The following is a 26839-nucleotide window of genomic DNA, read 5'->3' as shown; positions in this document are numbered from 1 at the left end:
GTGTGACCTTCCTGGCCAAGAGATAGAGGGAGTGACACTGCTGTTGTAACCCCCTCCAGATGTCCCTGCCTGAGCCATGGGAATCGGAAAGTAACCACCATCTTCCCTCCTGCCAGTGGAGAAAGGGGATCCAGAGCTACTGTGCGGAGAGGGGCTTGCTCCCCCCACCAGGACCCCCACCCCCACCCCCAGGATCACAGAGCTAGGAAGGGCAGAGCCAGCCCTGGAACCAGGGCTGTGTGACTCAGCCATGGCACTTCTCCTCCCAGGGCTGGGTGAGTCCGTCCCACAGGAGGATGGGAAATGGCACGTGTGGGTCTCACGGGTGGAAGGAAGGGCAGCGATGGGTTTCCCCAAGGAAACCCCTTGGGTGGGGTTTCCATCAGGGTGACCTGGGGAGGGGCTGGCCTCCCTCTGCCCACAGCCCCCGCCCCCGCCAACTTACTGAACACCCTGACCTTGGTCCACCAGCTCTTCTTATTGATGCAGAAGTCTGGCCCAGGGCTACTCGGCAGCCAGGGGTGGGGAAGGTCAGGCCCTCTCCCCACCAGCACAACAGCCCCTCTCCCCCAGGCGGATCCCAGTAATCGTCCTCTAGAGGGCGCTGTCCAACAGACACAGATTGCGAGCCCCGCACCAAAACACAGGAAATTTTCAATTACCTGGGCCATGTTTTTAAAGCAACCAAAAAAAAATTTTTTTTAAGAAATGAAATTAATTTTAATCATTTATTTTATTTGACCCAAGATATCAAAAAATTATTTCAACATGTATAAAATTATTCATGAGAAATTTTACATTCTTTTTTGTGCTAAGTCTTGGAAATCCAGCATGTATTTTACATGATTACAACACATCTCAATTTAGGCCAGGCACCTTCCTAGTGGTCAGTTGTCATGTACGGCGGCCGTCCTGGCAGGTGGTGACTCTGCCAGCCTCAGCTCCCCACTACTCAGAGGAGGCAGCCCAGGCCCAGTATAGGGCAGTAACCCTTCCAAAGTCACACAGTGGAGCCTGGGTTTGAACCCAGGCCAGGCTTCTCAGATGATGTTAGTGGTTAAGGAACCGGCCTGCCAATGCAGGAGATGCAAGACATGGGTTCAATTCCTGGGTCAGGAAGATTCCCTGGAGGAGGGCCTGGCAACCCACTCCAGTATTCTTGCCTGGAGAATCCCATGGATAGAGGAGCCTGGTGGGCTACAGTCCATGGGGTTGCATGGAGTCGGACACGACTTGGCACACGTGCACACACACACTGTCTGACTCCCAAGGCTGTGCTCTTTCCCACAGAACCCAAACTCTTTGGGGTGGTAGGACTCTTTCTTAAAAAAGGAAGAGCCCCAGTGGCCAACCTTGTTCTGGAAAGTCCTGAGGAAGCACCTTCCTATGGGGAGTCTGTTTTATTCTGAGTGTAAAGGCCTAGGCTGGTACTGAGGAGGCATTTCACCCAGCCTGAGGCAATCAAGGGAGGCTTCCCAGAGGAGCTGCTGCTCCTCACCAGCCCCAGGTGGGCCAGGTAGTCCTGAGCCAAAGTGGGGAGGGGCCCAGGTTGGGAGGATGGAGGGAGAATCTGCCCTGAGAACTCCTGGGAGCCAGGAGAGTTGGCTGTAGCTGTGGCCACCAGCTCTCCCTCCCCACAGGGGGCGCTGGTCCCTCGCTCTCTTTCTCGCTGATCCCCTCAGACCCTGCCAGGAGGCACATGGTTGGGTGGGTTGAAGGAGGCCCGCTTAGGATCCCATTGGCTCCATCCTCCATGATGAAGGGGGCAATGTATTCTCAGGACAAGTGGGGAAGCTGAGGCTCTAGGCGTTTGATGGCATATCTGAGTCTCCATATTCCAGAAGCAGCAACGTGAGGGTTTGTTTGGGCCCCACCCCAGAGAACCCCCTCCCTGAAGGGAGAAGCCACATGCAGGTGAGTGCCAGGACTTGGAGCCAGGGAGAAGGGACTGAGCCCGTTTCTGCCATCAGCCTTGCTGTGTGACCTTGGGAAAATTCTCCCCCTCTCTGAGCCTCGGTTTGCTCCTCTATACAATAGGGTTAGTCCTCACAGTCTGAGACCCCCACCAGCTCAGACAAACCCAAGGGAGCCAGGCCCTGGGCACTGGGAAGCGGAGGGGTCCCTTCCACTTGGGGGAAGAGGAGGTGACCTGGCCCTTTAGCTGTGCCCTGAAGGAGGGGTGAATACCAATAAGCAGAGGTGGAGAAGGATAGTGTGAACCCAGGAGGAGGGGAAACCCACAGAGCTTTGTTTAAATAATAATAATAATAATCACCCCTTTTAAGGAGCATCTACCAGCATGATGCTGACATTGTCTCTAACAGTTTCTAATCCATTCACTCCCATTTGACAGATGAGGAAAGTGAGGCTCAGAAAGGTGACATCATTTGTCCAAGATATATACAGAGCTGGATTTTGAACTTAGGGTCTGACCAGCAGGCGTGACCAAGACCCTGGGAGTCTATCAGCTCTCATCAGAATTTGGTCTGAATTATCAGGTCAAGTTCAGCCACCAGATTCCACACTTCTTTCTGTGTCCCATTTGCACACCTCCAGAGACAGGGAGCTCAGCTCCTCCTGTCTCCACTGAAGGTGGGTGGCTCCAGTTGTCAAGAGGTTCTTGCTCCCTCTGCTAATTCTGTGATGAGGACTCAGCATCAGCACCAGAGACCAGAAGGTGATCCATCTTAATTTTGATGATGACGATGATGATCTCTGACAAATACGGAGTGCTTGTTACTATTCCATATTTGTTAGAGATCATTGTCTCTAACAAGGCCCTCTGCCAAGCTCTTTACACACCTTTTCTCATGCTCCCATCAGGATGCTACGGGGGAGGTGTGATCATTATCATCCCCATTTTTCAGATGGGGAAACTGAGGCTCAGAAGGGTTAAGTGACTTGCCCAAGGCCCCAGAGTCAGTGGTTATGTATGAACCCAGCTCTAGAGGACTCAGGAGTGGCAGCCCATAACTTCTAGACCGTGCTCCTATAACCCTCTTCCCAGTCCCTTCACCCCACCACCTCCTTCCCTCTAGCCTCTCAGACCCCTCCCCTACCTCAGCATCCTTGCTGAGTTTGGGACATTCAAATCCTCTTTCCTCTTTGACTTCCTCCCACCCCTCCCTGTTCAGGTAACTCCTCCCAGCCAGGGAGGCTGGTATAATCATAGGTGTTTGAGAAGGATAGGATTGTCCTCTCCAGCCCCAGGGCCCTGAGCAGGGCTGGGCTCGCTGGGAAGACAATTAAAACCGCTGCCCACAAATTAGGATTCAGCAGGAGGAGAAAGGGGCTTGATTGAATGCAACATCTCCTTCCTTTCTGCTTTTAATTGGGGGAGCGATGTATTAATTAACCCCAGGCCTGGTTATCGGGCATCATCGGCAGGAAACAGCTTGTGGCTACAGCGGGAGTCACCGAGTTTGGCTTCTGGAAAAGGCAGGAGATGATTTGGAAGGTCTCATCCGCCCTTAAGGAGTGGGACCGTGACCTCCTTCCTAACCTTTCACGCCCTGGTTCAGTACAGACATCTAGCACTTGGCCTCTGGCGTGGATCTGAATCCTGTTTCCTTGAGTCCCTATCTGTTCAACCTGGACAAGCCCCTTTACCTCTCTGAGCTTCCATTTCTTTAGCTGAAAAAAGGGAAGAATGAGAGGATAAAGAGAGGGTTGCACAAGGCAACATACGCCTCATGCCCGGCACATAGTAGGTGCTTAAGAAAAAGCACTCCCTTCTCTCAGTTTCTAGCTCAAAATCCTACCATCTCCAGGAAGATGTTTAAAGATGCTTCCTTTAGTTTCATCAGATTATGCAGTGGAGGCAACATCTGTATTTCACTCACACCTGGACCATTACACCCCTCATCCATCAGTCCTGTACTCTCCTTCCAACATCCATCCCTGCCAAGCCAGGGGGATTCATGCAGGTCCCAAGGAGGCGTGTTGACCCAGGCAACCCTAGCCCAGTCCCCATGTCCCTCAGGTTCCTCATCCCAGACACTCTGGTCCAGCCCCAGGTCTCCCTCTGCACAACACTCTCTGCCTTTCCAGTCTTCAGGTTTCTGGACTAAGACTGCCTCTTCCAGGAAGCCTGCATGGACTGGTCCCCAGCCCACCCATCAATCTTTGCTGGAGCTAGTACTCCCCCAGGGACACTGGTGGCAGGGGCAGCTGCTTGTCAGGGGAACCAAGGCAGAGCTGGAGCTAAAGAGACACAAAGGGGGCAGAGCAGAGAGAACCAGTGCGGCCCCTGGGGTCCTGAGGTCATCTCTGTCCCAGATCCAATCTCCTGCAGGGAAAAATCGAGTCCTACTTGCTTAAAACCTCCAGTGATGAATGGATAAGCAGGATGTGGTCCCTCCATACAATGGAATATTATAGTCTTAAAAGAGGAGATTCTGACATCTGCTCCAACAAGGAAGAACCCTGAGGACATTAGGCTAAGTGAAATAAGCCAGTCACAAGAAGACAAATACTGTATGATTCCACTTCCATGAAATTTCTAGAGTAGTCAGACTCATAGAAAGCAGAATGGTGGCTGTTGGAGCTGGGGGAGGTAGGCTGGGGCGTCACTGTTTAATGGCTATAGTTTCACTTTGGGATGATGAAACATTTACGTAAGTGGATAGTGGTGATGGTCACAGTAATCTGAATATATTTGATGCCACTGAACTGTACACTTAGAAATAGTTGAAATGGTAAATTTTACATTATGACTATTTTACAATTGTTTTTAAAAAAGCCCTACCACCTCCTGTGGCTTCCCAGCTCTGCCACAATGGTTTTCATCAACAAAAATTTCCCTGCGCTTGTGTCTAGAAGACTCCCCTGCCCCCGTATCCATGGGGGCCTCTCACTTCTTTCGTCTTTGCTCAAATGTCACCTCTTGTATTGTCCCTGGCCTCTTCTCCCTCATATTTTTCCTTACTGCTTACTAATATATTATATTCTCACTTAGCGTCTCTCATGTACTGTCCCTCTTCCACCCAGGGTGTAAGCCCCTCAAAGGCAGGAGATTTTGGTCTGTTTTGTTGACTGCTGCACCCTGCCAGCTAGAACAATGCTAGACACATAGTAGGTGTTCAGTGAACACTCTGCTCTCACACAGAACATACGCAGCAGCTCAGGTGAAAGACCGAGAAAGGATCCCATCCTCCCTGCCCTGGAGGATGAGCAGGGAGCTCCCAAAGGTACTCATGCTTGGGATGCCCCATTGAGAAACTGCCAGCTCTCAGGGTCAAAGTCAGTCTCCCAGGTTGAGCACCCAGAAGCCTCTAGCTCTGGCCCCTCCCAGAACCCAGTTCAGCCCCTCCTGCCTTTGGGCCATGTGTGCGTATCTCCCTCGGGGCCCAACCTTGCATGGTTCCTGGAATCCCTGCTCAAAACTGGCCCTCTGCCTGGAGACGCCCTTTCTCCTTGGGCTAGGCAGAAGCCCTCCTTGATGCTCCCGATGGTCTCTGAGTCCTCCATTTGCTGCCCCACTGGCCTGTGTTATATGGCAGGTATTAATCAGGGTGTCTGTGTCTCCCCCATACTGGAAGCTCCCCCAGGGCAGGGCTCCGTATTGCCCAGGATAGAGGAGGCATGCAGGCGGTACTGCTGGGCATGTGCTGAATGAAGTGAGAAAGGAAGGTTAGACAAAAACTTAAGAGACTTGAGTTAGAAACTTGAAAGAAAAAAATGAGACGTAGACGTCATCCATGCATTCATTCATCCCATCATTCACCCACCCAACATTTACTGGGCATCTACTATGTGCCAGATTAGTGTTTGGGGGGACAGCACCCATGAGCACAGATGTATGGACACAGGCAACCAGGGAGGTCCTGAGTCAGGCCCCCCCAGACCCACCCTTCCTCCCACTGGCCCTCACAACCACCAATGCCCAAGCCCAGTCTGGCCCACTGGGTCCAGCCAAGGGGCTTCCCAGAAAATTGACAGGCAAGCTGGAGGCTCCCCGTGATGATGCAGCAAGTTGTCATGTGAAATGTGACCAAGAGTGAACAGGCCAATAATGAAAGGCTGAAGCTCCAAGAAGGGCCCTCAGCTCGCCTGCCCTTGAGGCCCAAGGACCATCAACCTTGTGGAGTGACCTTCTGACTGGAGGCCCACTAGGAGCCAGAAAGTTGAGATGCATGTTCCCAATAATCCTCACAGCGACCTGCTGGGCAAGGGGTCACTGTCTCTTTATTACAAGTGGGGAAACTGAGGCTCAGATAACCTGGGGGCCATTGGGGACAGTCCCCTGCCCTGGTGTTGAAGGGAACCCCTCTATGTGGCAGACACTGTAAACAGGACCCCACTTCATCCTCCCAGAGAAAAAGGAAAGAAAGAAAGATAGCATTAAGTTGTGTCTGACTTGCGATCCCATGAACTATACCGCCTGGCAGGCTCCTCTGTCCATGGGATTCTCCAGGCAAGAATACTGGAGTGGGTTGCCATTTCTCTCTCCAGGGGAACTTCCTGACCCAGGAACTGAACCCAAGTCTCCCACATTGCAGGCAGATACTTTACTGACTGAGCCACTTGATGCTATTTATTATCAGCCCCCGTTCACAAGGGAGCTACCCAGGCTCCACACCTAAGGATGCAAAGTCAGATTTCAATCCCAAGGCTGACTGTGGAATTTCCCAACCCAAATCTGTGTCCTCTCTCACCCGCTGTCCTCTTGCAGCTCTAGAAAGTGAGAGTCACTGGGGGCCATTTCCAGAAAGCCTGCTTGGTGACCAGCTCAGCAGAGCGCTGGGGCTGAAAGGGCGTGTGACATAGGGTCAGAAAAGCCCAGAGCCTCCTGAACTCCCCACTGGGAGGCAGAACACGGAAAAGGACTGCAGAGGGAATGTTGTTTGGGAAGCTCCATCTCACACGAGACTCTCACGGAGCTCCTGAAATCAGGGGATATAAAATGTCCATAAGAGGAAAACCTAAAGAAGTGGGATGAAAAAGCCTCCAGGGAATAAGAAGCCTGGCAGGGATGGGTGTGAGGTGTCTGCTCTGGGATGGGCCTGGGGTGGGGGGGCACCCAAGGGTTCCGTTTCCTCCTGGTCAGCCCCCCACCTCGGGCAGGTGGCCTGCAGCAAGAGGGATCGAGGTCACAGAGGCTCTTTGATCTTGGAGTGGACAGGTGTCCTCTTCTCAAGAAGTGAAGAGGAGGCTAGTTCACTGGTAGTCCAGTGGCTAAGAGTTTCCTCCTTGCTCAGGGACTAGATCTCACAGGCATCAATGAAAAGATCCTTAATGCTGCAACTGAGACTCGGTGCAACCAAATAAATTAATAATAATCATTAAAAGAAGTGGCAAGGAGTGCATTTTGTACAAAACTTTGAGGAACTGAATGTGCCTTCTTGGGATGATGGGGGCCTGGGCATGTGGTAGGGACTCAAGTCCTCCCTGCAGAAGAAATGAGAGATCAGCTTTCATGGATGCCTCCTCTGGGCCAGTCCCTGTGCTGGGCTTCCCAAGATGCTCAGGCCAGGCCCTGATCCTCAAGGGACACACATTTTGCAGGAGCTACAAACACACAGACCAGTAACTATTGTTGGGACTGGGTAACTAGAGCTGGGACTGAGCCTGGATCGACATGTATGGTTGCTCAGGGTGTGCACCATTCACAGAGCCAGGGATCCTAGGGCCCTGCAGAGACGTGTGGCACACAAGGTGTGTGCAGAGGCTCTGGATGGAGGTGCACGTCCTTGGAGAGGAAAGGCTTCTGGGAGGGAAGCGGGGATAGGATTGGACTTGAACATTGATGGGATTTGCATAGCCAGGGTGCTCAGGAGCCAGAAAGGGCATAGGAAAGAGTTCTGCAAGTCCAACCTTTTGGGGTCCACTTTACCATTTCTGCAGGTTCCCTGTACCACCTGCACTATTATTTACTTAATATTTATTTTCAAAGCAACTGTCTCTTTTTTACTTAAATAAATTCCACTTAAAAGGAGACTTTTATTACTGCCATAAATGGAAAATCAGCATCACTTGCCATAAAGAGAGGGTAACAGTAAAAATAAGCACTATGAAAACCAAACAGCGTTCGTAAATTCTAGCCAGAGAAGGTTGCCTGCTGAAGGCTACGAGCCTCCGTCCCTGTCTCCTCTCATTAACAGGGGAGACGGGTGAGAGATGGGTGTTAAATTCGGAGCGGCATTGGGAAGAGACTTCCTTCTTGATCAGAAGGGCTTGGGATGCAGGTCCAGCTGACGTGTGCCCATCAGTGGGCAGCCACCTCCACCACTGTCACCAGCTCTGGCTGTCTTGGCCACTGGCCCAGTCCCACGATTCATCTTTAGTTGGCACCTCCGAGACCTTGCTCGCTCTGGCCCATAGACCTGAAAGCTTTCCCACTCACCTATACAGCGCAGCATCTTGTCTGATTTGCCAGAACGTTCCCTGTGTCTTGCATGTGGGGAGGACTAACATCAATTTCAGGAACGAGGAGGACTGAATGCGTGCTCGTGGAATGAATGACCGAAGAAATGAATGGAGGGCTCCCTTCTGGCTGTACTGAGGCTTTGGAAGTGACTTTCTGAGGCATCAGTTTCCTTCCCACCCCTCCGCTGCCCCCACAAATGGGAACGTTACTTTTGTATTAAAATAAACATGAATATATTATGGCATGGAACACAGAACTCATGCATTTTGGATGAAACAGGAGACATCAAAGAAATGTTGCCCTTGGTGGGGAGCTGTTTACTCTCCGGCATGAGGCGAACCCCTTGTCAAGGACCTCCATCCCATCCAATCGGAGGCTGCCTTCATCTTTGCAGCCTCAGGCTCTTCAGACCATGCTCTGCGCACTGGAGGGCTGATGTGTTGGCAAAAGGGGCAGAGGACCCAGAGGAAAAAGAGGGACTGGGGGCAGGTGAAGTCCAGGATTTACAGATGTAGATGCCTTTTCATCCATACAACAGACCCCTTTCCATGAGTCCAAGCCCAGTGCAGGGCACGATCCATAATCCTCACAACAATCTTACGGTTTTTCACAGGTAAAAAAAATCTAACACTCGGGGACAGAGGACTGTGTATCACAAGGCACAGATCCAGTAAATGGTAGGGCGAGGACGTGAACCCAAGTTCCAGGAAACTCCAGAGCCTGTATTATTGCCACACCAGCCCCCCTCCCTAAGATGTGGCTCCACTCTTTCTTGCTGTGTGACACTGTGTAAGTAGCTTCACTTCTCTGGGCTTCGGTTCCCACGTGTGTCATTGGTTAAAGGCTTGTTTTGAGGATTACATGAACTGTGCAGGTGAAGAGTCTGTTTTGGTGTTCTGGACACCGTAGGGCCTCATCCACTCACTGCTGACTTCTAGAGACACACTAGCACATTGACCTAAGTGGGGTCCCTGCCCAGCCCCAGCTGATTGCCCACCCAATAACAATTCAGACCGCTAACAATGTGCCTCGGTTTCCCCATCTGTAAAATGGGGATAATAATAACAACCACTTCAGAGGCTGATGTAAGGATTTTTTAAAATTAATTTTTCTTGTAGTTGCTGATGTGGTTAGTTTCTGCTATATAGCAAAGGGAATCAGCTGTTGTTTACATCTATGCCCTTGTTGTAAGGATTAAATCCATTAGCGTTTTTATAAAGTGAGTATCTGACTCCAAGTACGTGCTTATAAAAATGTTTCCTTTTTATTTATTTATTTAGCAGTAACTGAAGTGAAATTCACATAACATAAAATTAACCATTTTAAAGTGTACACGTCAAGGGCATTGAGTACAGTCACCAAGTTGTGAGACCACCATGTCTATTTATTCCCACAGCATTTTCATCCTCCCACCGAGCAGTCACTCCCCTTCCCCCCAGGCCCTGGCAACCACCAATCTGCCTTCTGTCTCTATGGATTTGCCTATTCTGGGTATTTCACATAAATGGAATAATAGAATACGTGGTCTTTGGGGACATGCTTTTTTCACTCAGCATAATGTTTTTGAGGTTTGTCCATATTGTAGCATATTATCAGATTTCATTCCTTTTCATAGAGTTGTTTCTTTAATGAAATATCTCACAGGATCCCTAGCACAACCTGGGAAGCAGCCACTGTCCGATGAAGAAACTGAGGCACAGAGAGGGTGGGGACTTGCCCAGGTCACCTGCCAGGCAGCCCGCACACAGCAGGGCTGGCAGGCTGGGGGCGGGGTGCCTCCCAAGGCTACCAGCGCATATTGAAGGAGACAGCCATGGAATTACAAATCTGGGGAGATTTGAGGAGAGTGGAAATGTTCTGGCACTTGCAGGATTGTGGAAGTTGAGCAGGTTTCCCGAGTGGAATTCCCGCCTCCTCTTCCCACACATCTAGGGCACAAGGGATGAAAGGGCTTGAGAGGGAGAAACCAAGTGTGGGGACATGCAGGGAGCCAGGGATGGGATGAAGGCTGATGGCTGTGCAGGTACCATTTCTTTCCATGCTCACTTGCACATCCTGCAAAGCTGGTGGGGTGAGCCACCCACTGCTCTGATGGCTAGTGAGGCTCAGAGAGGTTGGCGGGGGAGGAGGGGCCAGGATTTGAGCCCGAGTGTCTGAGCTCAAAGTCCAGGCGCATACCCACCCTTAATGCTTGTCACAGATTGCAGGGAGTGTGGATGGAGGAAGCACAGGGAGGCTGCATCAGCCATAGAATGAGAGGTAACCCCAGGGCCCCAGAGAGAAGCTTCCCCAGATCCACCAAGAAGGGGGAAAAAAGTCTAGAAGCACCCAGAGTGGAGCGAGAGAGGCCAGGACCAGGCAGGACAGAGCAAGAGAGCGGCAGAGATGGGGGCACCTGAAAGTCAGGTGCAGAGATCAATAGGAGGAGAGAAACTGAGGCAGCACGCCCAGGGACGCTTCAGAGCAGAGCTTCTGGGGATGCCCAGAAGGTAGGGGCAGAGAGCAGAGTGGCTATGCTGCCCCCTCCTCCACCCCTCTCTGCCGGGGCTGGCCCAGTCAAACTCAGCTCCCCTTGGGACCCAGTTCCTGCCCTCACCCTAGTCCCTGCTATTCCTGCCCAACTGTGTCTGAGAAATCCAAGACTGCAGCAGTAAACACGTGGGCTCTGGAGTCAAGCTGACCTGGATTTGAAACCCAACTGTACTTCCCAGAGGTCAGCCAAACTCTGCCCAGTTTCCTCATCTGTAAAATGGGTATTGTGGGGACTCGAGGGGATCACACATAACCTGTAAATGTCTGGCTGCTGCTATTCATGCTGATTCTCTGGGAGTCAGGGGTCTTGCTCCAGCCCCGCCTCCCAAAGGCTCCCACCTCCTTTCCCCTCACCTAGAAGGGTTTTAAACCCAATGACTATTCTAGGAGCAAATAATCCCTAGCTGAAAGGGTTCTTCCCTACCCCAGGGCCTTTGTACTTCCTGTTCTCACTGCCTGGGAGGGGATTTAATAGAAAGCAGCAGAGCTGGGATGGGGTTGGGGGCACCCAGTGCCTACGTGGAGTTCTGTGATCACTGCTGCAGCGTCTGGGGGACACGAGGAGACCAGCTGATGAGTCTCGGGGCTCCTGCCCCCAGAGCCCCACCATCAGCCAGCCTGTCCACCCCTCCCTCTCCTCTGTCTGCCCGAGACCATCAGCGCCTTTGTTGTGAGCACTGTTTCCACTACTGTGCGCTCTGGCCGCCGGGCCTCCATTAGGGACCCTTTCCTGGGGCCGATGACAGGTGGCACACAGCTCCCCAGCGAGCCAGCTGTAATTGCTGCCGCCTCTAAGGTCGGAAATGATTTTTTTAAAACCTCACAAAGCAAAGCAGACACCCTACTGCCTGCACGCTCCCTCCCCGCCCTCAGCCGGGAACCAAGCCCGAGGTTTCTGAGAAATGGGGGGTGCAGTTAAGTTTCCCCTTAGCCCAAGAGACGCCCTCCACATGCCAGGATCAGGGAAACAAAGTTTGGGGCTCTGACCCCTCGCTTTGAACTCGGTGTGAGGCCCCGGACATCTCTCTAAGCTCCCCCGCCCCCCACCCCCCCCCCACCGTGTCCTCCGTCTGGGGTGCCTGCCGGGGTGACCGTGACGGGGCTCTGACAGCAGGTTATGGGCCTCTCCGTGAAGCAGAGAGGACCGCAAGGCAGGAGGGGAAGGAAGAAAGCCTGCCAAAGGGAGAAGATCACTCGGGAAAAGGTTCTGAGGAGGAAGGAGCTCGTGTATTCAAGAAAGGAAGCCAGCATACTTCTACACACACATGTACACGCACACCAGACACCCGGCTCCCGTCTCCTTTCAAGCCCATATTCCCAACAATCCGTGGGCACTTAAAAGCCAGCCCCTGCATCCTATGAGCCCAGAAACTCAGCCCCTCTCGCCATAAACAGCCTCTCCTCCTCCATTAGCCCCTCCAGCCTCCAAGGCCTATTTAAGGCCCCCACTTCAACCTGCAGGGCCAGCGACGCCCTGTGCCTTCACCACTCAGAGATCCACCAGGCCTGCCCCTGCCCTGGGAATCAAAACCAACCCTCCCCAGCCTAGTCTCAGCACCTCCAGCCACAGCCTGCTTTTCCGGGTATGCCCGCAGGCCCCTCCAAATGAAGCCCCTGCCAGACCCAGACAGTTGGGCAGGGCTCCCTGCCGGCCACCAGAGCCTCCTCTCAGCCCCGACGGTCCCTGGACGCAGGCAGAGAAGGCGCCCACGGCCCCCAGGAGGTCTTCCCTGACTGCACCAGGATACAGCAACCACTCTCACTGGGAACCCCCCACCCTGAGACCTCCCTCCTCTGTGGCACACCTGCCCTGTTTCTGGGGCTCTCACCTCTGGTTGAATGTCCTCTATTATGCCTCCCTAAACTCACCCCCGCGGACACTCACCAAGGACCTGCCGGGGAAAGGGAGTGAAGCTTCTTCCGAGGCCACCTCAGGTCACAACACAGAACAGTCCCCGGGGGTAGGAGAAGGACTCCAGAGCCTGGCTCTGCATCACACCAGCCCTGTGTCCTGGGGCCAGCCTGGAACCTCAGTCACCCCCCACCCCCCGCCCCGTGACAGGAAGGCTGCTTCCCCCGAGGACCACAAGTGGGCTTTGGGGGCCCTCAACAAGCCCCCTGACACTGGACCAAACAATGAGGCATTTTTCTGAGGAAACAACCCAGTTTTCATCAACCAGTCCAATTCTCAAGAGGATCGTGACCTCCAAAAAATTAGGGACCATTAGTCTAGACAAGGCCCAGTGCCCCAGTAGCTTCCCCGTGTGGCCATTCACTCGTTTATTCATTTCGTTCATTCAACCGGCATTTCCTGGGTGCCTGCTCTGTGTGGGTGTCATTGTGATACACAGAATCTGTGCACGTGTAAGCCTGAGATGTCACCTGAAGAGAGGAGTGTGTGTGTGTGTGTGTGTGTGTGTGTGTGTGTGTGTGTGTGTGTGTGTACAGAGAGACAGAGGGAAAGGGCAGACTGAGGTGGGAGAGATGAGAAGAGGGAGGAAGCAGATGGAGCAGACACAGGGAAAGGGACAAAGAAAGATGGAGAGTGGTCGAAAGACGGAGATAGAGATTGAGAGAGACAAACCCATAGAAAGAGATTCGGAGGAAGAGAAGCAGGTGGGCATGTGGCACCGATGGGCACTGCCAGCCCCCTAATTGATAGCTCTGAGCGAGGGCCCCCTCCTGGCTGTAACCTTCCAGATGCTCCCAGAGCCTCCACACCTCACGTCCCAAGGGCACCTGCCTGGAGGGGGCTGGGGAGGCCGGACCTGATGCAAAGGCAAAGGGTAGCTGCCTGGCCCCTTAGGCCAGTCTGATAAAGGACCATCCAAGCCCCTTCCTCCCCACTGCCACAGCTCCTCCAGTCACATGTGAGCAAATACTCGAGCATTCACTCCAGACTCAGGCTCAGACAAAAACAGTAGCCCCCATAAAATCCAGGCAGGCATGACCCTACTCCCACCGCTTCCCACTGACGATGCCAGACTTGGATCCAGAACCCTAGACTCTCAGCCCTGGGCTCTTTCAGCCAGACTGGGCCTTCTCAGCCTTTTGGCATCACAGACCTTGAGAGAATCCCATGAATCCAGGGCACGCTGTGGAACAAAACACCGGCCCACAAGCCCAGCTGGTTTGGCAACCAGCAGAGGACAGATTGAGTGGGTTAAGAGCTGCAAGCTGGGCTCAGGCCTGGCTCAGCCATCTAACATCTGCATGTCCTGAGGCAAGTCGCATCACCACCCACCCTCGCAAGCCTCAGTGTCCTGTCTGTAAAATGGGAATGCCCTCTGCACAGAACAGGCGAGGACTGGATGAGAGGAGGTGGGGAAGGGGCAGGCACAGAGAAAATCCCCTGTGAGCCCTGGCTGGTGTTTTGGTTCAGAGCCCGGAAGGCCACTGAGAGCTAAGCGCCAGGTGCCAGATGGAATGCCAGGCCATCATCGGCTCCATCCTCACCTGTTGATGGGAGGACAAAGGACAGCACTTGGGAGGATACAGACGGCGGTGTTCCAGATGCTTAGAGCTTCGGAGAACTCGGCACTGTTCAGGTGGGAAAATGAGGCCCAGAGAGGGGCAAGGACCTGCCAAGCCACCCAGAAACTCGAGCAGGGGGAGGGTGTATAAAAACCCAGGTTTGACTCCCTGCCCCAATTCTGGCATTTTAAGTGGGAGCAGAACTGATCAAGGAATCTCTACCCCAACCTCTTAACACTGGGAGGAGTGAAGGCCCCCACCCCCACCGTGTCCCCAGTGTGGGACCAGGCCTCCTTAGTGTTGCGAGCCTTGCCCAACTCAGCCCTTGTCCCAGCCCCATCACTAAACTGCTCACACCCACTGTCTTCTGCCCACTTCACCTGTCTCTGCTCATTTGGGAAAGAAGGCAGGCTTCTCCTCTGTGATACCCCCAGCTAATAACTGGTCCAGCTTGCATACCTCCTGTGATGGGGAGCTCACTCTTAGTAACTTCACTGCCCCAGGAGGGAGTGCCCTTCTCCAGGCTGAACATCATTCCTGCTCCTTAACTCATCACAATTTACTCTTACATATATTTTACAAGTTTAGTTGTCTGAGCAAGAGCCCTGTCTGTCTTCTTCACTGGTATGTCCCCAGTGGCTAAAAGAGCCTGCTCCATGGTAGGTTCTCAATTATTGAGATATTTGTTGAATGAAGGAAGGAATGAATGAATGATCTTGCAGCCCCTGTTAGGCCAGCAGTTCCCAGTGTGAGGAATAGGAGTATGAGGTGGGAGGGGGTGGCCTGCAGGCCAGCACCTCCCAAGTATGGTGACCCACACACATGAATGCGTCTGTGTACCACCTGTACCATTACGTCCATCCTGCTTTTCTATAAACGAACTATGTTTTAATATCCCTGTTAGGCTCATTCTAAGCAATCATATCTGTGAAATCACAGTTTTGATGTGCTGGTTATATTTTTCCAATCCACATTAAAATAAATGCATAACTATTAAAATGTAAGAGGTTTGTCTGTGTTCTGCCTAAAACCATCTCTCAGGTAGGACCCAAGCTTGCCGAGAGGGGTCTTCTTGAAGAAGGGGATGGTGGAGCTGAGCCCTCCGCTGGCTTCAAGGAGGGGGAGGGGACACAGCAGTGAACGGGGTGGGGGGGACCTGGAGCAGCAGCAGCCCCTCTGCCCACCCCCCCTTCTTCACAGCAGCAGGTACCAGAGCGATTCTGGGGTCATCAGCTGGTAAAGGAGTGGATTTATCCCCCTAGCAAGACCATGGCCCCCTTTTCCATTGGAAGAATCCCACTGGGGGCTGGGAGAAGAGGCTACATCCTGGGACCCCATTACCCTCAGGGCTGAAGCATCTCACATGCACCCCAAGGGGCTGGGCCTAGGGGTCTACCCACTGCAAGAGGGAATCAGCCTTACTCACCCCAGATGCCCATGTCGTGGTCAGTAAGTATAAGGAGGGGGTTTGGGTTTTGTGATTTTTCTACTAATAACATGGATTTCTTATGAAATTAAAATTATGTGAATGTTTAAAATGACACTGACTTGGCATGAACAGAAGTTTAAATTCAGACCTTAGACTTCTACCTTATCCTCCTTGCCACCCACTCCGTCACTCCCTACCATCTCCCTGGGCTGGGCATTGTGGTGGGCACCAGGACATGAGGGACTCTGACCCGCTGCCACCGTGGAGCCCTGGTCATTACAGTGGGGGTGGTGAGTGCCCAGATGCCAGTCCCCATGTGCCCAGCTGGCCCAAACTCCCTTGGGGCTGAGACACCCTTCCCATAACGCCCTCAACAGCTGGTTCAGTCCCTAAAGTCCAAGGTCATGGCCAAGCATCAGGAGGTAGGCTTGCTTCACGTCCCCTTTCCCTTCTTTCTGACACCTACCTCTCCCAAGGGCGCCAATGTCACTGTTCACACCACGTGTCCCCTCTCCTTACCCATCTGATTTTCTCAGCCTATAACAGAAGCTAGAAAGTCACCAAGGCAGGTTCTGGTCTGGGGGTGGCCAGGTTCACTGCTCCACAGCTCGGGTGTGGAATGTAGAGGTCATCATCACGGGGCCAAGGGCCTCTCCCTCCTCTCTGGGACACAAGAGCATTGCAAATGTGGGCCCCATCTGGGCTCCAATACTTGCTAGGTGAGTGACCATGGGCAAGCCCTTTTAACCTCATAGAATCTCAGGTTCCTCATGAATACAATCAGGCCAGGGGAAGTCCCCTCCCCTTAGGATTCTTATGAGGATCAAATGAGACAATGCTGTTTAAAACCCTGACATGACAATATATGTTTGCTTCCATATAATTCTCACTCTCTCTCTTTTTTTAAATATTTATTTATTTGGCTGTGCCAGGTCTGAGTTGTGGCATGCGAACCCTTGGTTGTGGCATGCGAACCCTTGGTTGTAGCATGCGAACCCTTGGTTGTAGCATGCGAACCCTTGACTGTGGCATACAAACTCTTGGTTGCAGCATGTGGGATCTAGTTCCCTGACCAGGGACTGAACTCAGGCCCTCTGCACTGGGAGCTCAGAATCGTAACCTCTGGACCACCAGGGAAGTCCTCTTACTCTCCTTGTGTACAGAGGTGGGTCAGGTGATCCCCAAAGCCAAGCACTAACCTCCCAGGCAATCTGGGCGCACACTCTCTTACCCAAGGCCTTGGTTTTCCCCTTTGTGAAATGGGTAGAAGATGGTCCCAAAGGCCCTGCTGGCTTGGCCTGAGCCTCAGTGATTCATTTATTCCACATGCTCCATCTCCTGCCCTGGTGATTGGCAAGGATCACTCTCCCTGCACCCCAGACCCTGCCCACTTACTTGTCACCAAGAGACTTCCCCCAACACGCCTGCTGTCACGGTGGCAGTGAGTTGAATTCCCAGTCCTGCTGGCCGCCTGCGGCTTCCCTTGCTTGGGGAAAAGGCTGAGGGAGCCGCTGATAGGCAAAGTGTCAAAAGCAATTGGTGTGAAGGACTTGGGGAAAACTGCTTGCGAGGGCCAATTCCCCACAGGAGGCCGGGAAACCCTCAGCCCAGGGCGAGTGTTTACGGGCGTAATTGATAGAATAATCACCAACACCCGAGACAACGGTGAACACATTTTTAACATCATAACCTTCGGAAGACAGCACTCAATTTTCTCCATCTCCCAACCACCAAACTAGCCAGCTTATTGATGGGGAGATACCAACAGTTCGTGAAGGAATGCAAGAAAGCCAGGGTCATTTTTCAGTGCACGGGCTGTTTGCCAAATGGCCTGGCAGCCCCCACCCCCTCCCGCAGCATCCTGCTGCACCCTCCTGGCAACAGAGAAAACCTCAGGACAGGGAATCACTCAATGGACAAAGGCCCGGCCAAGCCAGGATCCTTGTCTGCATTGGGGTGTATTAATAATTGAAGGTGCTGGCCTAGGGGTGTGTGTGTGTGTGTGGGTGTGTGTGTGTGTGTGTGGCAGGGCGAGGGCGGGAGGATGGACGTTTGCTGCAGTGAAGGGCTTTCTGGGGCTCCTCTGAGGGTCCACATGCCCATTCCAGTCGGGACCTCTTCCTCGCTGGCAATCCAGCAGCCCCCCGCACCAGGCAATTTCCCATCCGTACAAGTCTCATCAGGTTGGGTGAACACTTAAGGCAGTGACTCCAAGACTCTGGGCTTGGGGAGCTTATTAAAATGCAGATTCCAGGGTCCTCCCAACAATCATTTTGGCCAATGGATCTGCATTGTAACAAACTCCCTGGGTGCTAGCAATGCAGGAGATCCACAGAGATCCTCATTAAAGATCCTGCCTCCTGGGGACTTCTCTGGTGGTCGAGCGGTTAGGACTCTGTGCTTTTCCTGAAGGGGACATGGGTTTGATCCCTGGTCAGAGAACTAAGATCCTGTGTGTGGTGTGGCCAAAAAAATTAAAAAGATCCTGCCTTCCAGACCCCTACTGTGAATAAAATCTAGGAAGAGTCCTGGAGAAGAAGTCTAATCCAGCTTCCTGCTTCTAACTTGCACATGGCCTCAGCAAGATCTCATCACCTTTCTGAGCTGCTAGCTCCTCTTGGTGGAACCCACTGCTTTCCCAGTTGTCCGGGGAGCTGGAAGGGAGTCCCTGGGGTAGGGATGAGCAGGGGAAGGAGTTCCATCACACGACTGGCCAAGCCTGCCTCACAGCTGTGCTGGAGGAGGCAGGTTTGGAACTGCCAGACACACTTTCATTGTAGGCTCGCCTTCCCAGCTCTCTGTACAGACTCAGTGACCTTGAGCAAGTCACTGGCCCTCTCTAACCTTTGTTTCCTCCTATGTTGGATGTCAGCCTTAGTGAGTAAACACTGGTCAGGGGTTTGGAAGCACCTACCACACAGTAGGAAGTTCATAAATGTCAGCTCCCTTTCCTCCCACCTGCACTGTGCTCAGGGCAATGAGCTAACCCTATCTGATCAGAAAAAATCAAATTAGCTGCCATTCATTGAATACCTACTCAGCATAGATACTGACAATCACCTTCCTTGCCTCCTGTTTCCCGATGTCTCCCTAAAAGACAGGTACCACCCCCTCCCCATCACTCCTCATGCCTTTAAAAACTCCTCTGCGAAGTGGGCTGAGTGGAGGCAGCCAGGAGGTGGGAAGTGAGACCGATGTCCTTGCGGACCCATCTGACCATGGGCTTTCCCTGTGACAAGCCCCGGGGCGAGCAGGTGGAAGGCATTAGCCTGGTGGCTGGGCTGGGCTGGGCTGGAACTGAGCTGGAGAGCAGCCACCAAGCGATTGGGGTCAGTGGACTCCTCCCCGGGAGCCCCCTCTTCCAGCCTCCCACCCCCACCCGAGGCACAGAGACACCTCCCTAAGCCAGCCACATTTCCTGAATCAGCTGAGGACACGCAGAGCCCAGGAATAATGGAACGATCAGGCTCCAATCTGCTAAACAGCAATTTCTGGGCTTTTTCAGCACACACAGCTTTTATCAAATTGGTATTCTCCTCCTGAACACAAACGGCTTATTAGACATGACCCACTTATCCGCCGCGTCTCACTATCATTAATAACAGTTTCTTTTTGTGATTAAGTGAGTGGCTCCGAGCCCTTCCTGTGGTGTTAGGCGTCTGGCCCGGCAGAGGGGCAACGGTGGGGGCTCCTTGGCATCAACCACTTGGTAACTTTGAACCTGGTAGTGTTGGGAGCCAGCAGTCTGGACCCTGCAGAGCGGTCCAGCCTCCTCGCTTCTTGAGGGACAGAAAGAGCCCTAGAGGGGTGACTCACTTGCCCAGAACTGCACAGTGGGTCAGCAAGAGAAGCCAGGCTCCCCTGCAGCCAGTGCTGTGTCCTTCCTACCCAACCCCTCCTCTGGGCCCTTGCTGGACCTCCCCAGGGTGCAGTGGGGGCACTACAGCCAGGGGGGCAGAGCTGTGCCCTAAGCACGCCTGGCACCAGGGGGCAGGCGGAGACTGCCACACAGAGCAGAACCCTGCTTGCCGATGAGGGGGCCACCTCGGGGCCTCAGGAATGACAGAGTGGCACCCACAGCCCAGGGATGGGATGATGGTAAACCTCAGAGCCCCACTCCTTGTATCTCTCGGGACCAAAAATTCAGGAAAGCCCTTCCTTGGAACATTCTCCTAGTGTGAGTTCCAACCGTGCCAAGGATCTGAGCGGAGCCAGGAGGGGAGCGGGAGGAGGAATCCCTAGTTTCCCTTGAATGGGAGGGAGCCTGACAGGGAGATGGATGTCCTGGAAAAAGCGCTGTCTTTGCCCGACAGACTCTGGGGCCAGTCTTGGTGCAACCACTCACTCACTGTGTGACCTTGGGCGAGTCCCTTTACCTCTGAGCCTTGGTTTTCCCATCTGTACACTAAAGATCAAAATAACCCTTCCCCTATTTTAGCACTGCTCCAGCCAGGTCGGTAGAAATTAGATGAGGGATAAGAACGGTGCACAAATGGTACACAGAGCGGTTACTATTTAACCTGGTCAGGAAGAAGGGTGTAGGGAGTCATAGTTCCTCAAAAGCAGAGACCCTGAGAAGGGCTTACTCTCCCAAGCAATTCCAACTCACACGTCACGCCCCAGTAAAGCCTTCTCTGATCTCTTACCACCACAGCCCTTACTCTTTTCCATCAGAAGAAATCACCCAGTTCTCTGCCCTTTGTGCAAACCTGTCCCCAGTCCTGGGCATACATTGCCCAGCACGGGTGCTGCAGCCTCCCCTGCCAGCTTGGAAACCCTTGTAGGGAAGAGATGGATGGATGAGGCGTCTCCATTTTCATCTGTGCCCTGGTCCTCATACAGGAAGGAGTCCACTTCACCGAGGCAGGGGGAGCCCTGCAGCTGCCGGCCTCAGACAATCCAACTCTGCCGCCAACTTGGGCTCCACTGGGGCTGGAAGGAGCTTCTGACACTCTGGCAGCCAGTGCTGGGAATGCTCACTTGCTCCCCAGCTCCCAGGGTGGCTGAGTTGAGAGGTCCCATCTTTCAGTCCTCCGGGGTCAAAGATGAGGATGAGAGGGGACCCTACAGAAGGATGGCAGGGGGCTTCCTGCCCACCCCTAGAGGCAGACAAAAGCTCCAGGCTTCCCTCTTTCCCTTCCACGCCTCCGCCTGGAAGCAGCAATGCCAACTATTCCAGCGTCTTCAAGGGGCTCCCACCAAGCCAAGATGCCACCCACCTGATGGGGTGGCTGCAGCCCAGGCTACCAGTTCTCAAGAAGCGGGGTTCGTCTGTCCCCCAAGACCTTTCCCAGTGGGGCAGGTGGAGAGGGAAGGGACAAGGACAGCTACAGGGTTAAACCCACAAAGGGGAAAGGCAGATGGGCAGAGATGTGTGGGTGAGAAAAGTGTGTTCACAAGTGTGTGTATTTTGCCACTGTGTCTGCAGGAAGGCGGGCAGGCAAGAGTTGTGCTCTGGGGTGCCAGCTGGCAGGGTGTGAGCCCTCCGGCCGCGCCTGCTGTGTGTGTAGTGGGCACAGAAGTGAGGGCGATCCGAGGTGTCTGGAGATGTATGAGGGTAGGAGTTGTGTGAGAAAGCAGCGAGTGTGGCTGTGTGTCCGTGGCTGGTCGTGAAGGTGTATGTATCCGCGCGAGTGTAGAGGGTGGGAAAGGAGCCCTCCGCGAGAGTGGCATGGGGGTGCCACCCGGGGTGCACCCTCGTCCGCAGGAGTGGCCAGCAAGCCAGGGCCGGTCCGCAGACCCGGCAGGGGGCGCCCCCCCTCGGACTCCCGCCACCGGCGCCGCGGGCTCGAGTCCGGGGACGGCCAAGTCGGAGCCGCGCTGCCCAGGGTGGGGTTTGGTGGGGAAGTCCGCGGGGGCGGCGACCCAACTCACCGTGGCCGGAGATGTGATTGTCCCAGGGCGCGTGGCCGGCGGGCCGCGTGGCGCCGCCGAGTTGCAGGAAAAGTGCCAGGTAGTGGAGGGCGCCCAGCGCCACGGCGAGCGGGGCCCCCATGGTGCGCGCTCGGGCCGGCGGGGGCGCCGCCGCCTCACATCGGGGCTCAGAAGACCGCAGACCTCGCGCCCTCCGGCCCCTGCCCGGTGCGGCCTGGCTGCCCGGCTGCGGCTGCTGCCCCTTCGCCCGCAGAACCCGGTCGGGCCCCGGTTCCGGCCCCCGCCCGGCTCCGGCCCAGCCCCGGCTGCGGGAAGCGAGCGCACGCCCAGCCGGCCGCCTCCGACTGCGGGACTCTTCCCTTCCGCGGAAGGCCACTCCGCTCGGCGCCGCTGCCGCCGCACCCCCTCCCTCCCGCTCTCCCCCCGCCCGCCCAGAGGAGGAGGCGGCGGCGGCGGAGGGATCTGCCGCTTGATTTATCATCAAAGTTTTGCCCAGGCTGGGATTTTTAAAGCGGTACCCGCAACTTCTCCCGGCCCGAGAGCGCAAGTCGGGGCGAGATGGGGTGGAGGAAGCCACCCTAGGGACCGGATTCCTGCCAAGCATAACACTACTGGTTTCAGGAACTGAAATGCTCTCCAGTGGGATAAAGAGGAAAACCAATCTACCAGACCCAGCGCGCTCAAAAGGGACTCCTCAACTTTGCTAGCTGGGCGGTGCCGAGGTCAGGGAGGCAGGTGGGGGTGGGTGGGTGGATGGAGGTGAGGGGGAGGTGGGAAGAAAACCTGGGCTGAGGCACTGGAGACCTGGTTAGACCTGCCTGCCGCAGGCTGTGTGATCGTGTCCGAGTGTCTACCCCAGTCTGAGCTTCAAGGTCTTCATCTGAGAAGTGGGAATAAATAGCTGCCTTCAGGGATCCTGGTGAGGATTACAAAATCGTGTGTGTAAAGCGCTAAGCATAAATGCCGCCCTCGTGGTAGAAGCTCAATAGTTATTACTGATGTTGTCCCCCTCTCTGGGACTCAGTTTTCATGTCCGTGTAGTGGGTGTAAGTAAGGCAGGCCAGTTGCTGGGTCTCCTTCTAGCTTAGAGAGGCTGAGCCTTGTGCATTGGACTGGATCGCCCCCTTCTGGACTGCAGGGCTCCCTCCCTTGGACAGAGGGGCCTAGAGGTAGTGGTGAACGAAGCCACTTTCATTTCCAGGAGCAGGAATCCCAGGAGATCCTCCGATTCCTCCTCTGACTGTTTTACTGGGGCTGTTGAGACATAAGGCGGACCTGTGGCTTCATTTAAAAGAAAACTAAGCACGTTAAATCAGAGACGGAGCTTCTCCGAGGACCTCAGCGAGTCTGGGGCCAAGTTCCTGCCTCCCGGGCAGGATCTCTCCTACTCTCATCCCTTGTGCTTCGTCAGGCATCGTTCCGGGCACAGCCCTACCCGCCGGGGTTTCAGCACCTCGGAGGAGGACAGCGTCCACCCCGACACCCATCTTTTCAACCTCACCCACCGCACTCTTAGATGGGAGGGTTCAGCACCATAGACAGACCTTCTGATTGCCTCCCTCGCCCCCGCCGAATGAAAGTCAGAGCCAGAGAAGGCCCACAGCCCTCTCCAGAACACACACAGGAGGATCCAGCATTGTGGACATCACCCCAACTTTGAGAATAAGGTTAGAGCCCGAGGGACAGCTTTCCTCCTCGCCGCCGTCTTTAATTTGTTCTCTCATACCCCTTTCCAATAATATGGCGGACAACACACCCGTTGGGGCCTGTGTTCTCCAGCAACAATACAGTTTATTCGAAACCATGGACAGCACCCTGAAGGGTCGCGCAATTAGGAATACTGCTTCTACACAACTGACAGCATTCACAGGACCGGTGTCGCGGCGCTGCCTTCAGCACCGCGGACAAACCCCGTCGTCATCTAGCTCCTTCCCGTCTATATTCTCTGGAGTAAGGGCTTTTTTTTGGCCTGATTAACTTACTTATCATTTCCCTCCCACGCAGAGGTAGTATTTATTTAGGCTATCCTGGAATGGCCTGGCGTCTTGGACCCTATGAAAACGTTTCCTCATTCATTAATTCACTTTACCCTCCCTCCCAGTGAAATGGTTTCCATTGCCCTCGTTATAAAGATGGCGAATCTTTTGTTGTTTGGCTGCACTGGGTCTTAGCTGTGGCAGACGGGACCTTTGATCTTCATTGCCGTTGTGACATGTGGAAGCTTTAGTTGCTGGCATGTGGGTCTAGTTCCCTGACCAGAGATCAAATCCTTGCCCTCCTGCATTTGGAGTGTGAAGTCTTAGCCACTGGACCACCAGGGAAGTCCTGAAGCTGAGAATCTTCAAGATCACATAGCAGCTGGTGCTATGACTGAAACCCAGGACTCTTTTAATCCCAGCCTGAAGCCTCTCCAGGAGAATAGAATGCCAGAAATGGGGCCCAAACCCAGGGTTTTCTCCTCTTAAATTTAAAATTGGAAGGAAGCAGGCAGAGGCAAGGGCACAGGGAGAGAGGAGAGAGAAGAAAGGAGAGAAAACAAGAGACGCTACTTTCAGACTGCAGAGGAACGAGGTCAGAGTGGGACAGCGGCCCTGCCCTTATCCACTGACTGACCTGCAGGCACCCTTTCTTCTCATAGTCTGTGCTTAGTCGTGTCCGACTCTTCGCAACTCCATGGACAGGCTCCTCTGTCTATGGAGATTCTCTGGGATGGGGTTAGATCTCATAACCCCTGAAGTTCCTTCAAGGACAGATTTCCAGGGATTTAATGAGTTTGAAAAGGCTGTTGCTGTAATGGTTCTGCTCAAAAGCCTCCAATGGCCTTGTCTATTAGAGGAATCTGACATCTCTGGTTTGCATTCAAGGTCTCAGCCTCCCTTCTGCTCCAGGCACCATCCCCCCTCTGCACTGCCTCCCTGCACCCATGCTAGTGTCACCGTGTCCTTACCATTCCCTGTGTTTTCCCTCTACACACATGCCTTCCCCTCTGTCTAGCTGAGTCTTCCATTGGCCAAGGTCCCGTCTGAATCCCTCACAGGAAGACATGCCTGCTGGCTTCTCCCAATCTCTGAGCCTCTGTTGGCCCATTACTGTTTACCCAGTGTTGTGCTACAAGTTTACTTATCCAACTTAATCCTCTGTACTACCAAGACATATAGGGTAGAATAGTGTGATTTTAAGTGTGGAATCTAGTTTTTAATCCTGCCACCCGCCCACTAGCTGTGTGACTTTAGACAAGTTACTTAGCCTTTCTGTGCCTGAGCTTCCTTATCTGTAAAATAAAGATAATAATGCCTCCATCACAAGGTTATCATAAGGGTTATCATAAGACTTGCTACATGGAAAGCAGAACACTGCCTGAAGAAAGTGAAAGTGGAAGTGAAAGTGTGAGTCGCTCAGTCACGTCAGACTCTATTCAACCCCATGGACTGTAGCTCTCCAGGCTTTTCTGTCCATAGGGTTTTCCAGGCAAGAATACTGGAATGGGTTGCCATTCCCTTCTGCAGGGGATCGTCCCGACCCAGGAATCAAACTTGAGTCTCCTACATTGCAGGCAGATTCTTTACAGTCTGAGCCACCAGGAAAGCTCAGAACACTGCCTGTTATTATTATTCAGTTGCTCAGTCATGTTCAACTCTTTGTCACCCCATGGACTGTAGCCCACCAGGCTTCTCCATCCATGGGACTCTCCAGGCCAGAATAGTGGAGTGGGTTGCCATTTCCTTCTCCAAGAACACTGCCTGGCACAAAGTAAATAGTAACACATAGAAAATACATAGCCATATGCTGCTGCTGCTGCTGCTAAGTCACTTCAGTCACCTTTGACTCTGTGCGACCCCACAGATGGCAGCCCACGAGGCTCCGCCGTCCCTGGGATCCTCGAGGCAAGAACACTGGAGTGGGTTGCCATTTCCTTCTCCAATGCATGAGAGGGAAAAGTGAAAGGGAAGTTGCTCAGTCATGTCTGACTCTTCGCGACCCCATGGACTGCAGCCTACCAGGCTCCTCAGCCCATGGGATTTTCCAGGCAAGAGTACTGGAGTGGGTTGCCATTGCCTTCTCCAACATAGCCATATACATGCTGGCTATTATTATTATTTAAACATAAGTAAACAGGTGTTCAGAGAGGTTAAATATCTTCTCCAATGTCTCACAAGACAATTGCAGAGTGTGGTATTTTGATTCCAGAGCTGATGCTCCTGGCATAATACCTAAGCACATCTAGTTCAATCCACCCAGCTTAGGAAGCTAAAACCCAGAGATGATGAATGAATTCCTCAGAGTCACACAGCCAACCATGGCAGAGCTAGATCCTCGGCCCCCTTCTGTCTGTCAGCTTAGGGCTCTCCCACAATACCATGCTGTCCGGGCTGCATTTTCTGCAGCACCTAAACTGTACTTTTCAGTTTATAAATCACATTCGCACCCATGCTCTCATATAATTTATGCAACAACCCCTGAGGCCACTATTATTACCTTCCTTCTCATTAAAAAATACCTATCTACTCATTTGGCTGCGTTAGGTCTCCGCGGCACATGGAGTCTTTGTCGCATCATGTAGGCTCTTTCTTTTCAGCTCAGGGACTGTCTCGTTGTGGCACTCAGGCTCCGGAGTGCAGGCTCAGTAGCTGTGGCGTGTGGGCTTAGTTGCTCCCCACCATGTGGGATCTTAGTTCCCCCACCAGAGATTGAACCCAAATTCCCTGCACCGCAAGATGGATTCTTAACCACTGAACCACCAGGAAAATCCCTACCTTCCTTCTTTTACAGATAAGGAAACTGAAGCTCAGAGAGTTGAAGTAACCTGTTCAACGTTGCATGGGGAGGCGGGGCAAAGGCTGAATGTGAAAGGATGAATCCTCAGCCCCCTATTCCTCCTCTGTGAGATTTTGCCTCTTTTCTGCTTTGCGATCGAAGTGCAGACTGCAGACACTGTGGAAGCTAAAAGCCTACAGGAGGCCCAAGGTAAACGAAAACTGTTCCAGGAAACAGTCTCTAGGAATTTGCTAGGGCGGGCGGCTGTTGTCCCTCGTCTCACTCTGGGAATGCTCCAGGAGACAGTAAGCTTCCCATCCCTGGAGACAATTAAACAAGCATCTAGTGGTCACGTGGATGCCAGAAGGCAAATATCACAGCTATTTCCACCACCCAAATGAGGCTCA

The 26839-nt window shown here is 53.4% G+C and overlaps 1 protein-coding gene across 1 annotated transcript in view; it reads right to left on the bottom strand.

The window, feature by feature from the left end:
• VSTM2L (V-set and transmembrane domain containing 2 like) overlaps positions 1 to 21828 on the bottom strand; it is a 38325-nt gene extending 16497 nt beyond the window's left edge. Inside the window, exon 1 of the mRNA XM_052651159.1 lies at positions 21678 to 21828. Within this exon, the coding sequence (XP_052507119.1) occupies positions 21678 to 21798 (121 nt within the window). The 5' untranslated portion in view covers positions 21799 to 21828. The remainder of the gene's footprint in view (positions 1 to 21677) is intronic.
• Between the last annotated feature and the right edge of the window lie 5011 nt (positions 21829 to 26839).

The sequence above is a fragment of the Budorcas taxicolor genome, chromosome 13 (genome assembly GCF_023091745.1).
Source record: "Budorcas taxicolor isolate Tak-1 chromosome 13, Takin1.1, whole genome shotgun sequence".
Classification (NCBI taxonomy): domain Eukaryota; kingdom Metazoa; phylum Chordata; class Mammalia; order Artiodactyla; family Bovidae; genus Budorcas; species Budorcas taxicolor.
The sequence above is the reverse complement of the archived record's forward strand: the minus strand, read 5'-3'. Positions and strand labels throughout refer to the sequence as shown.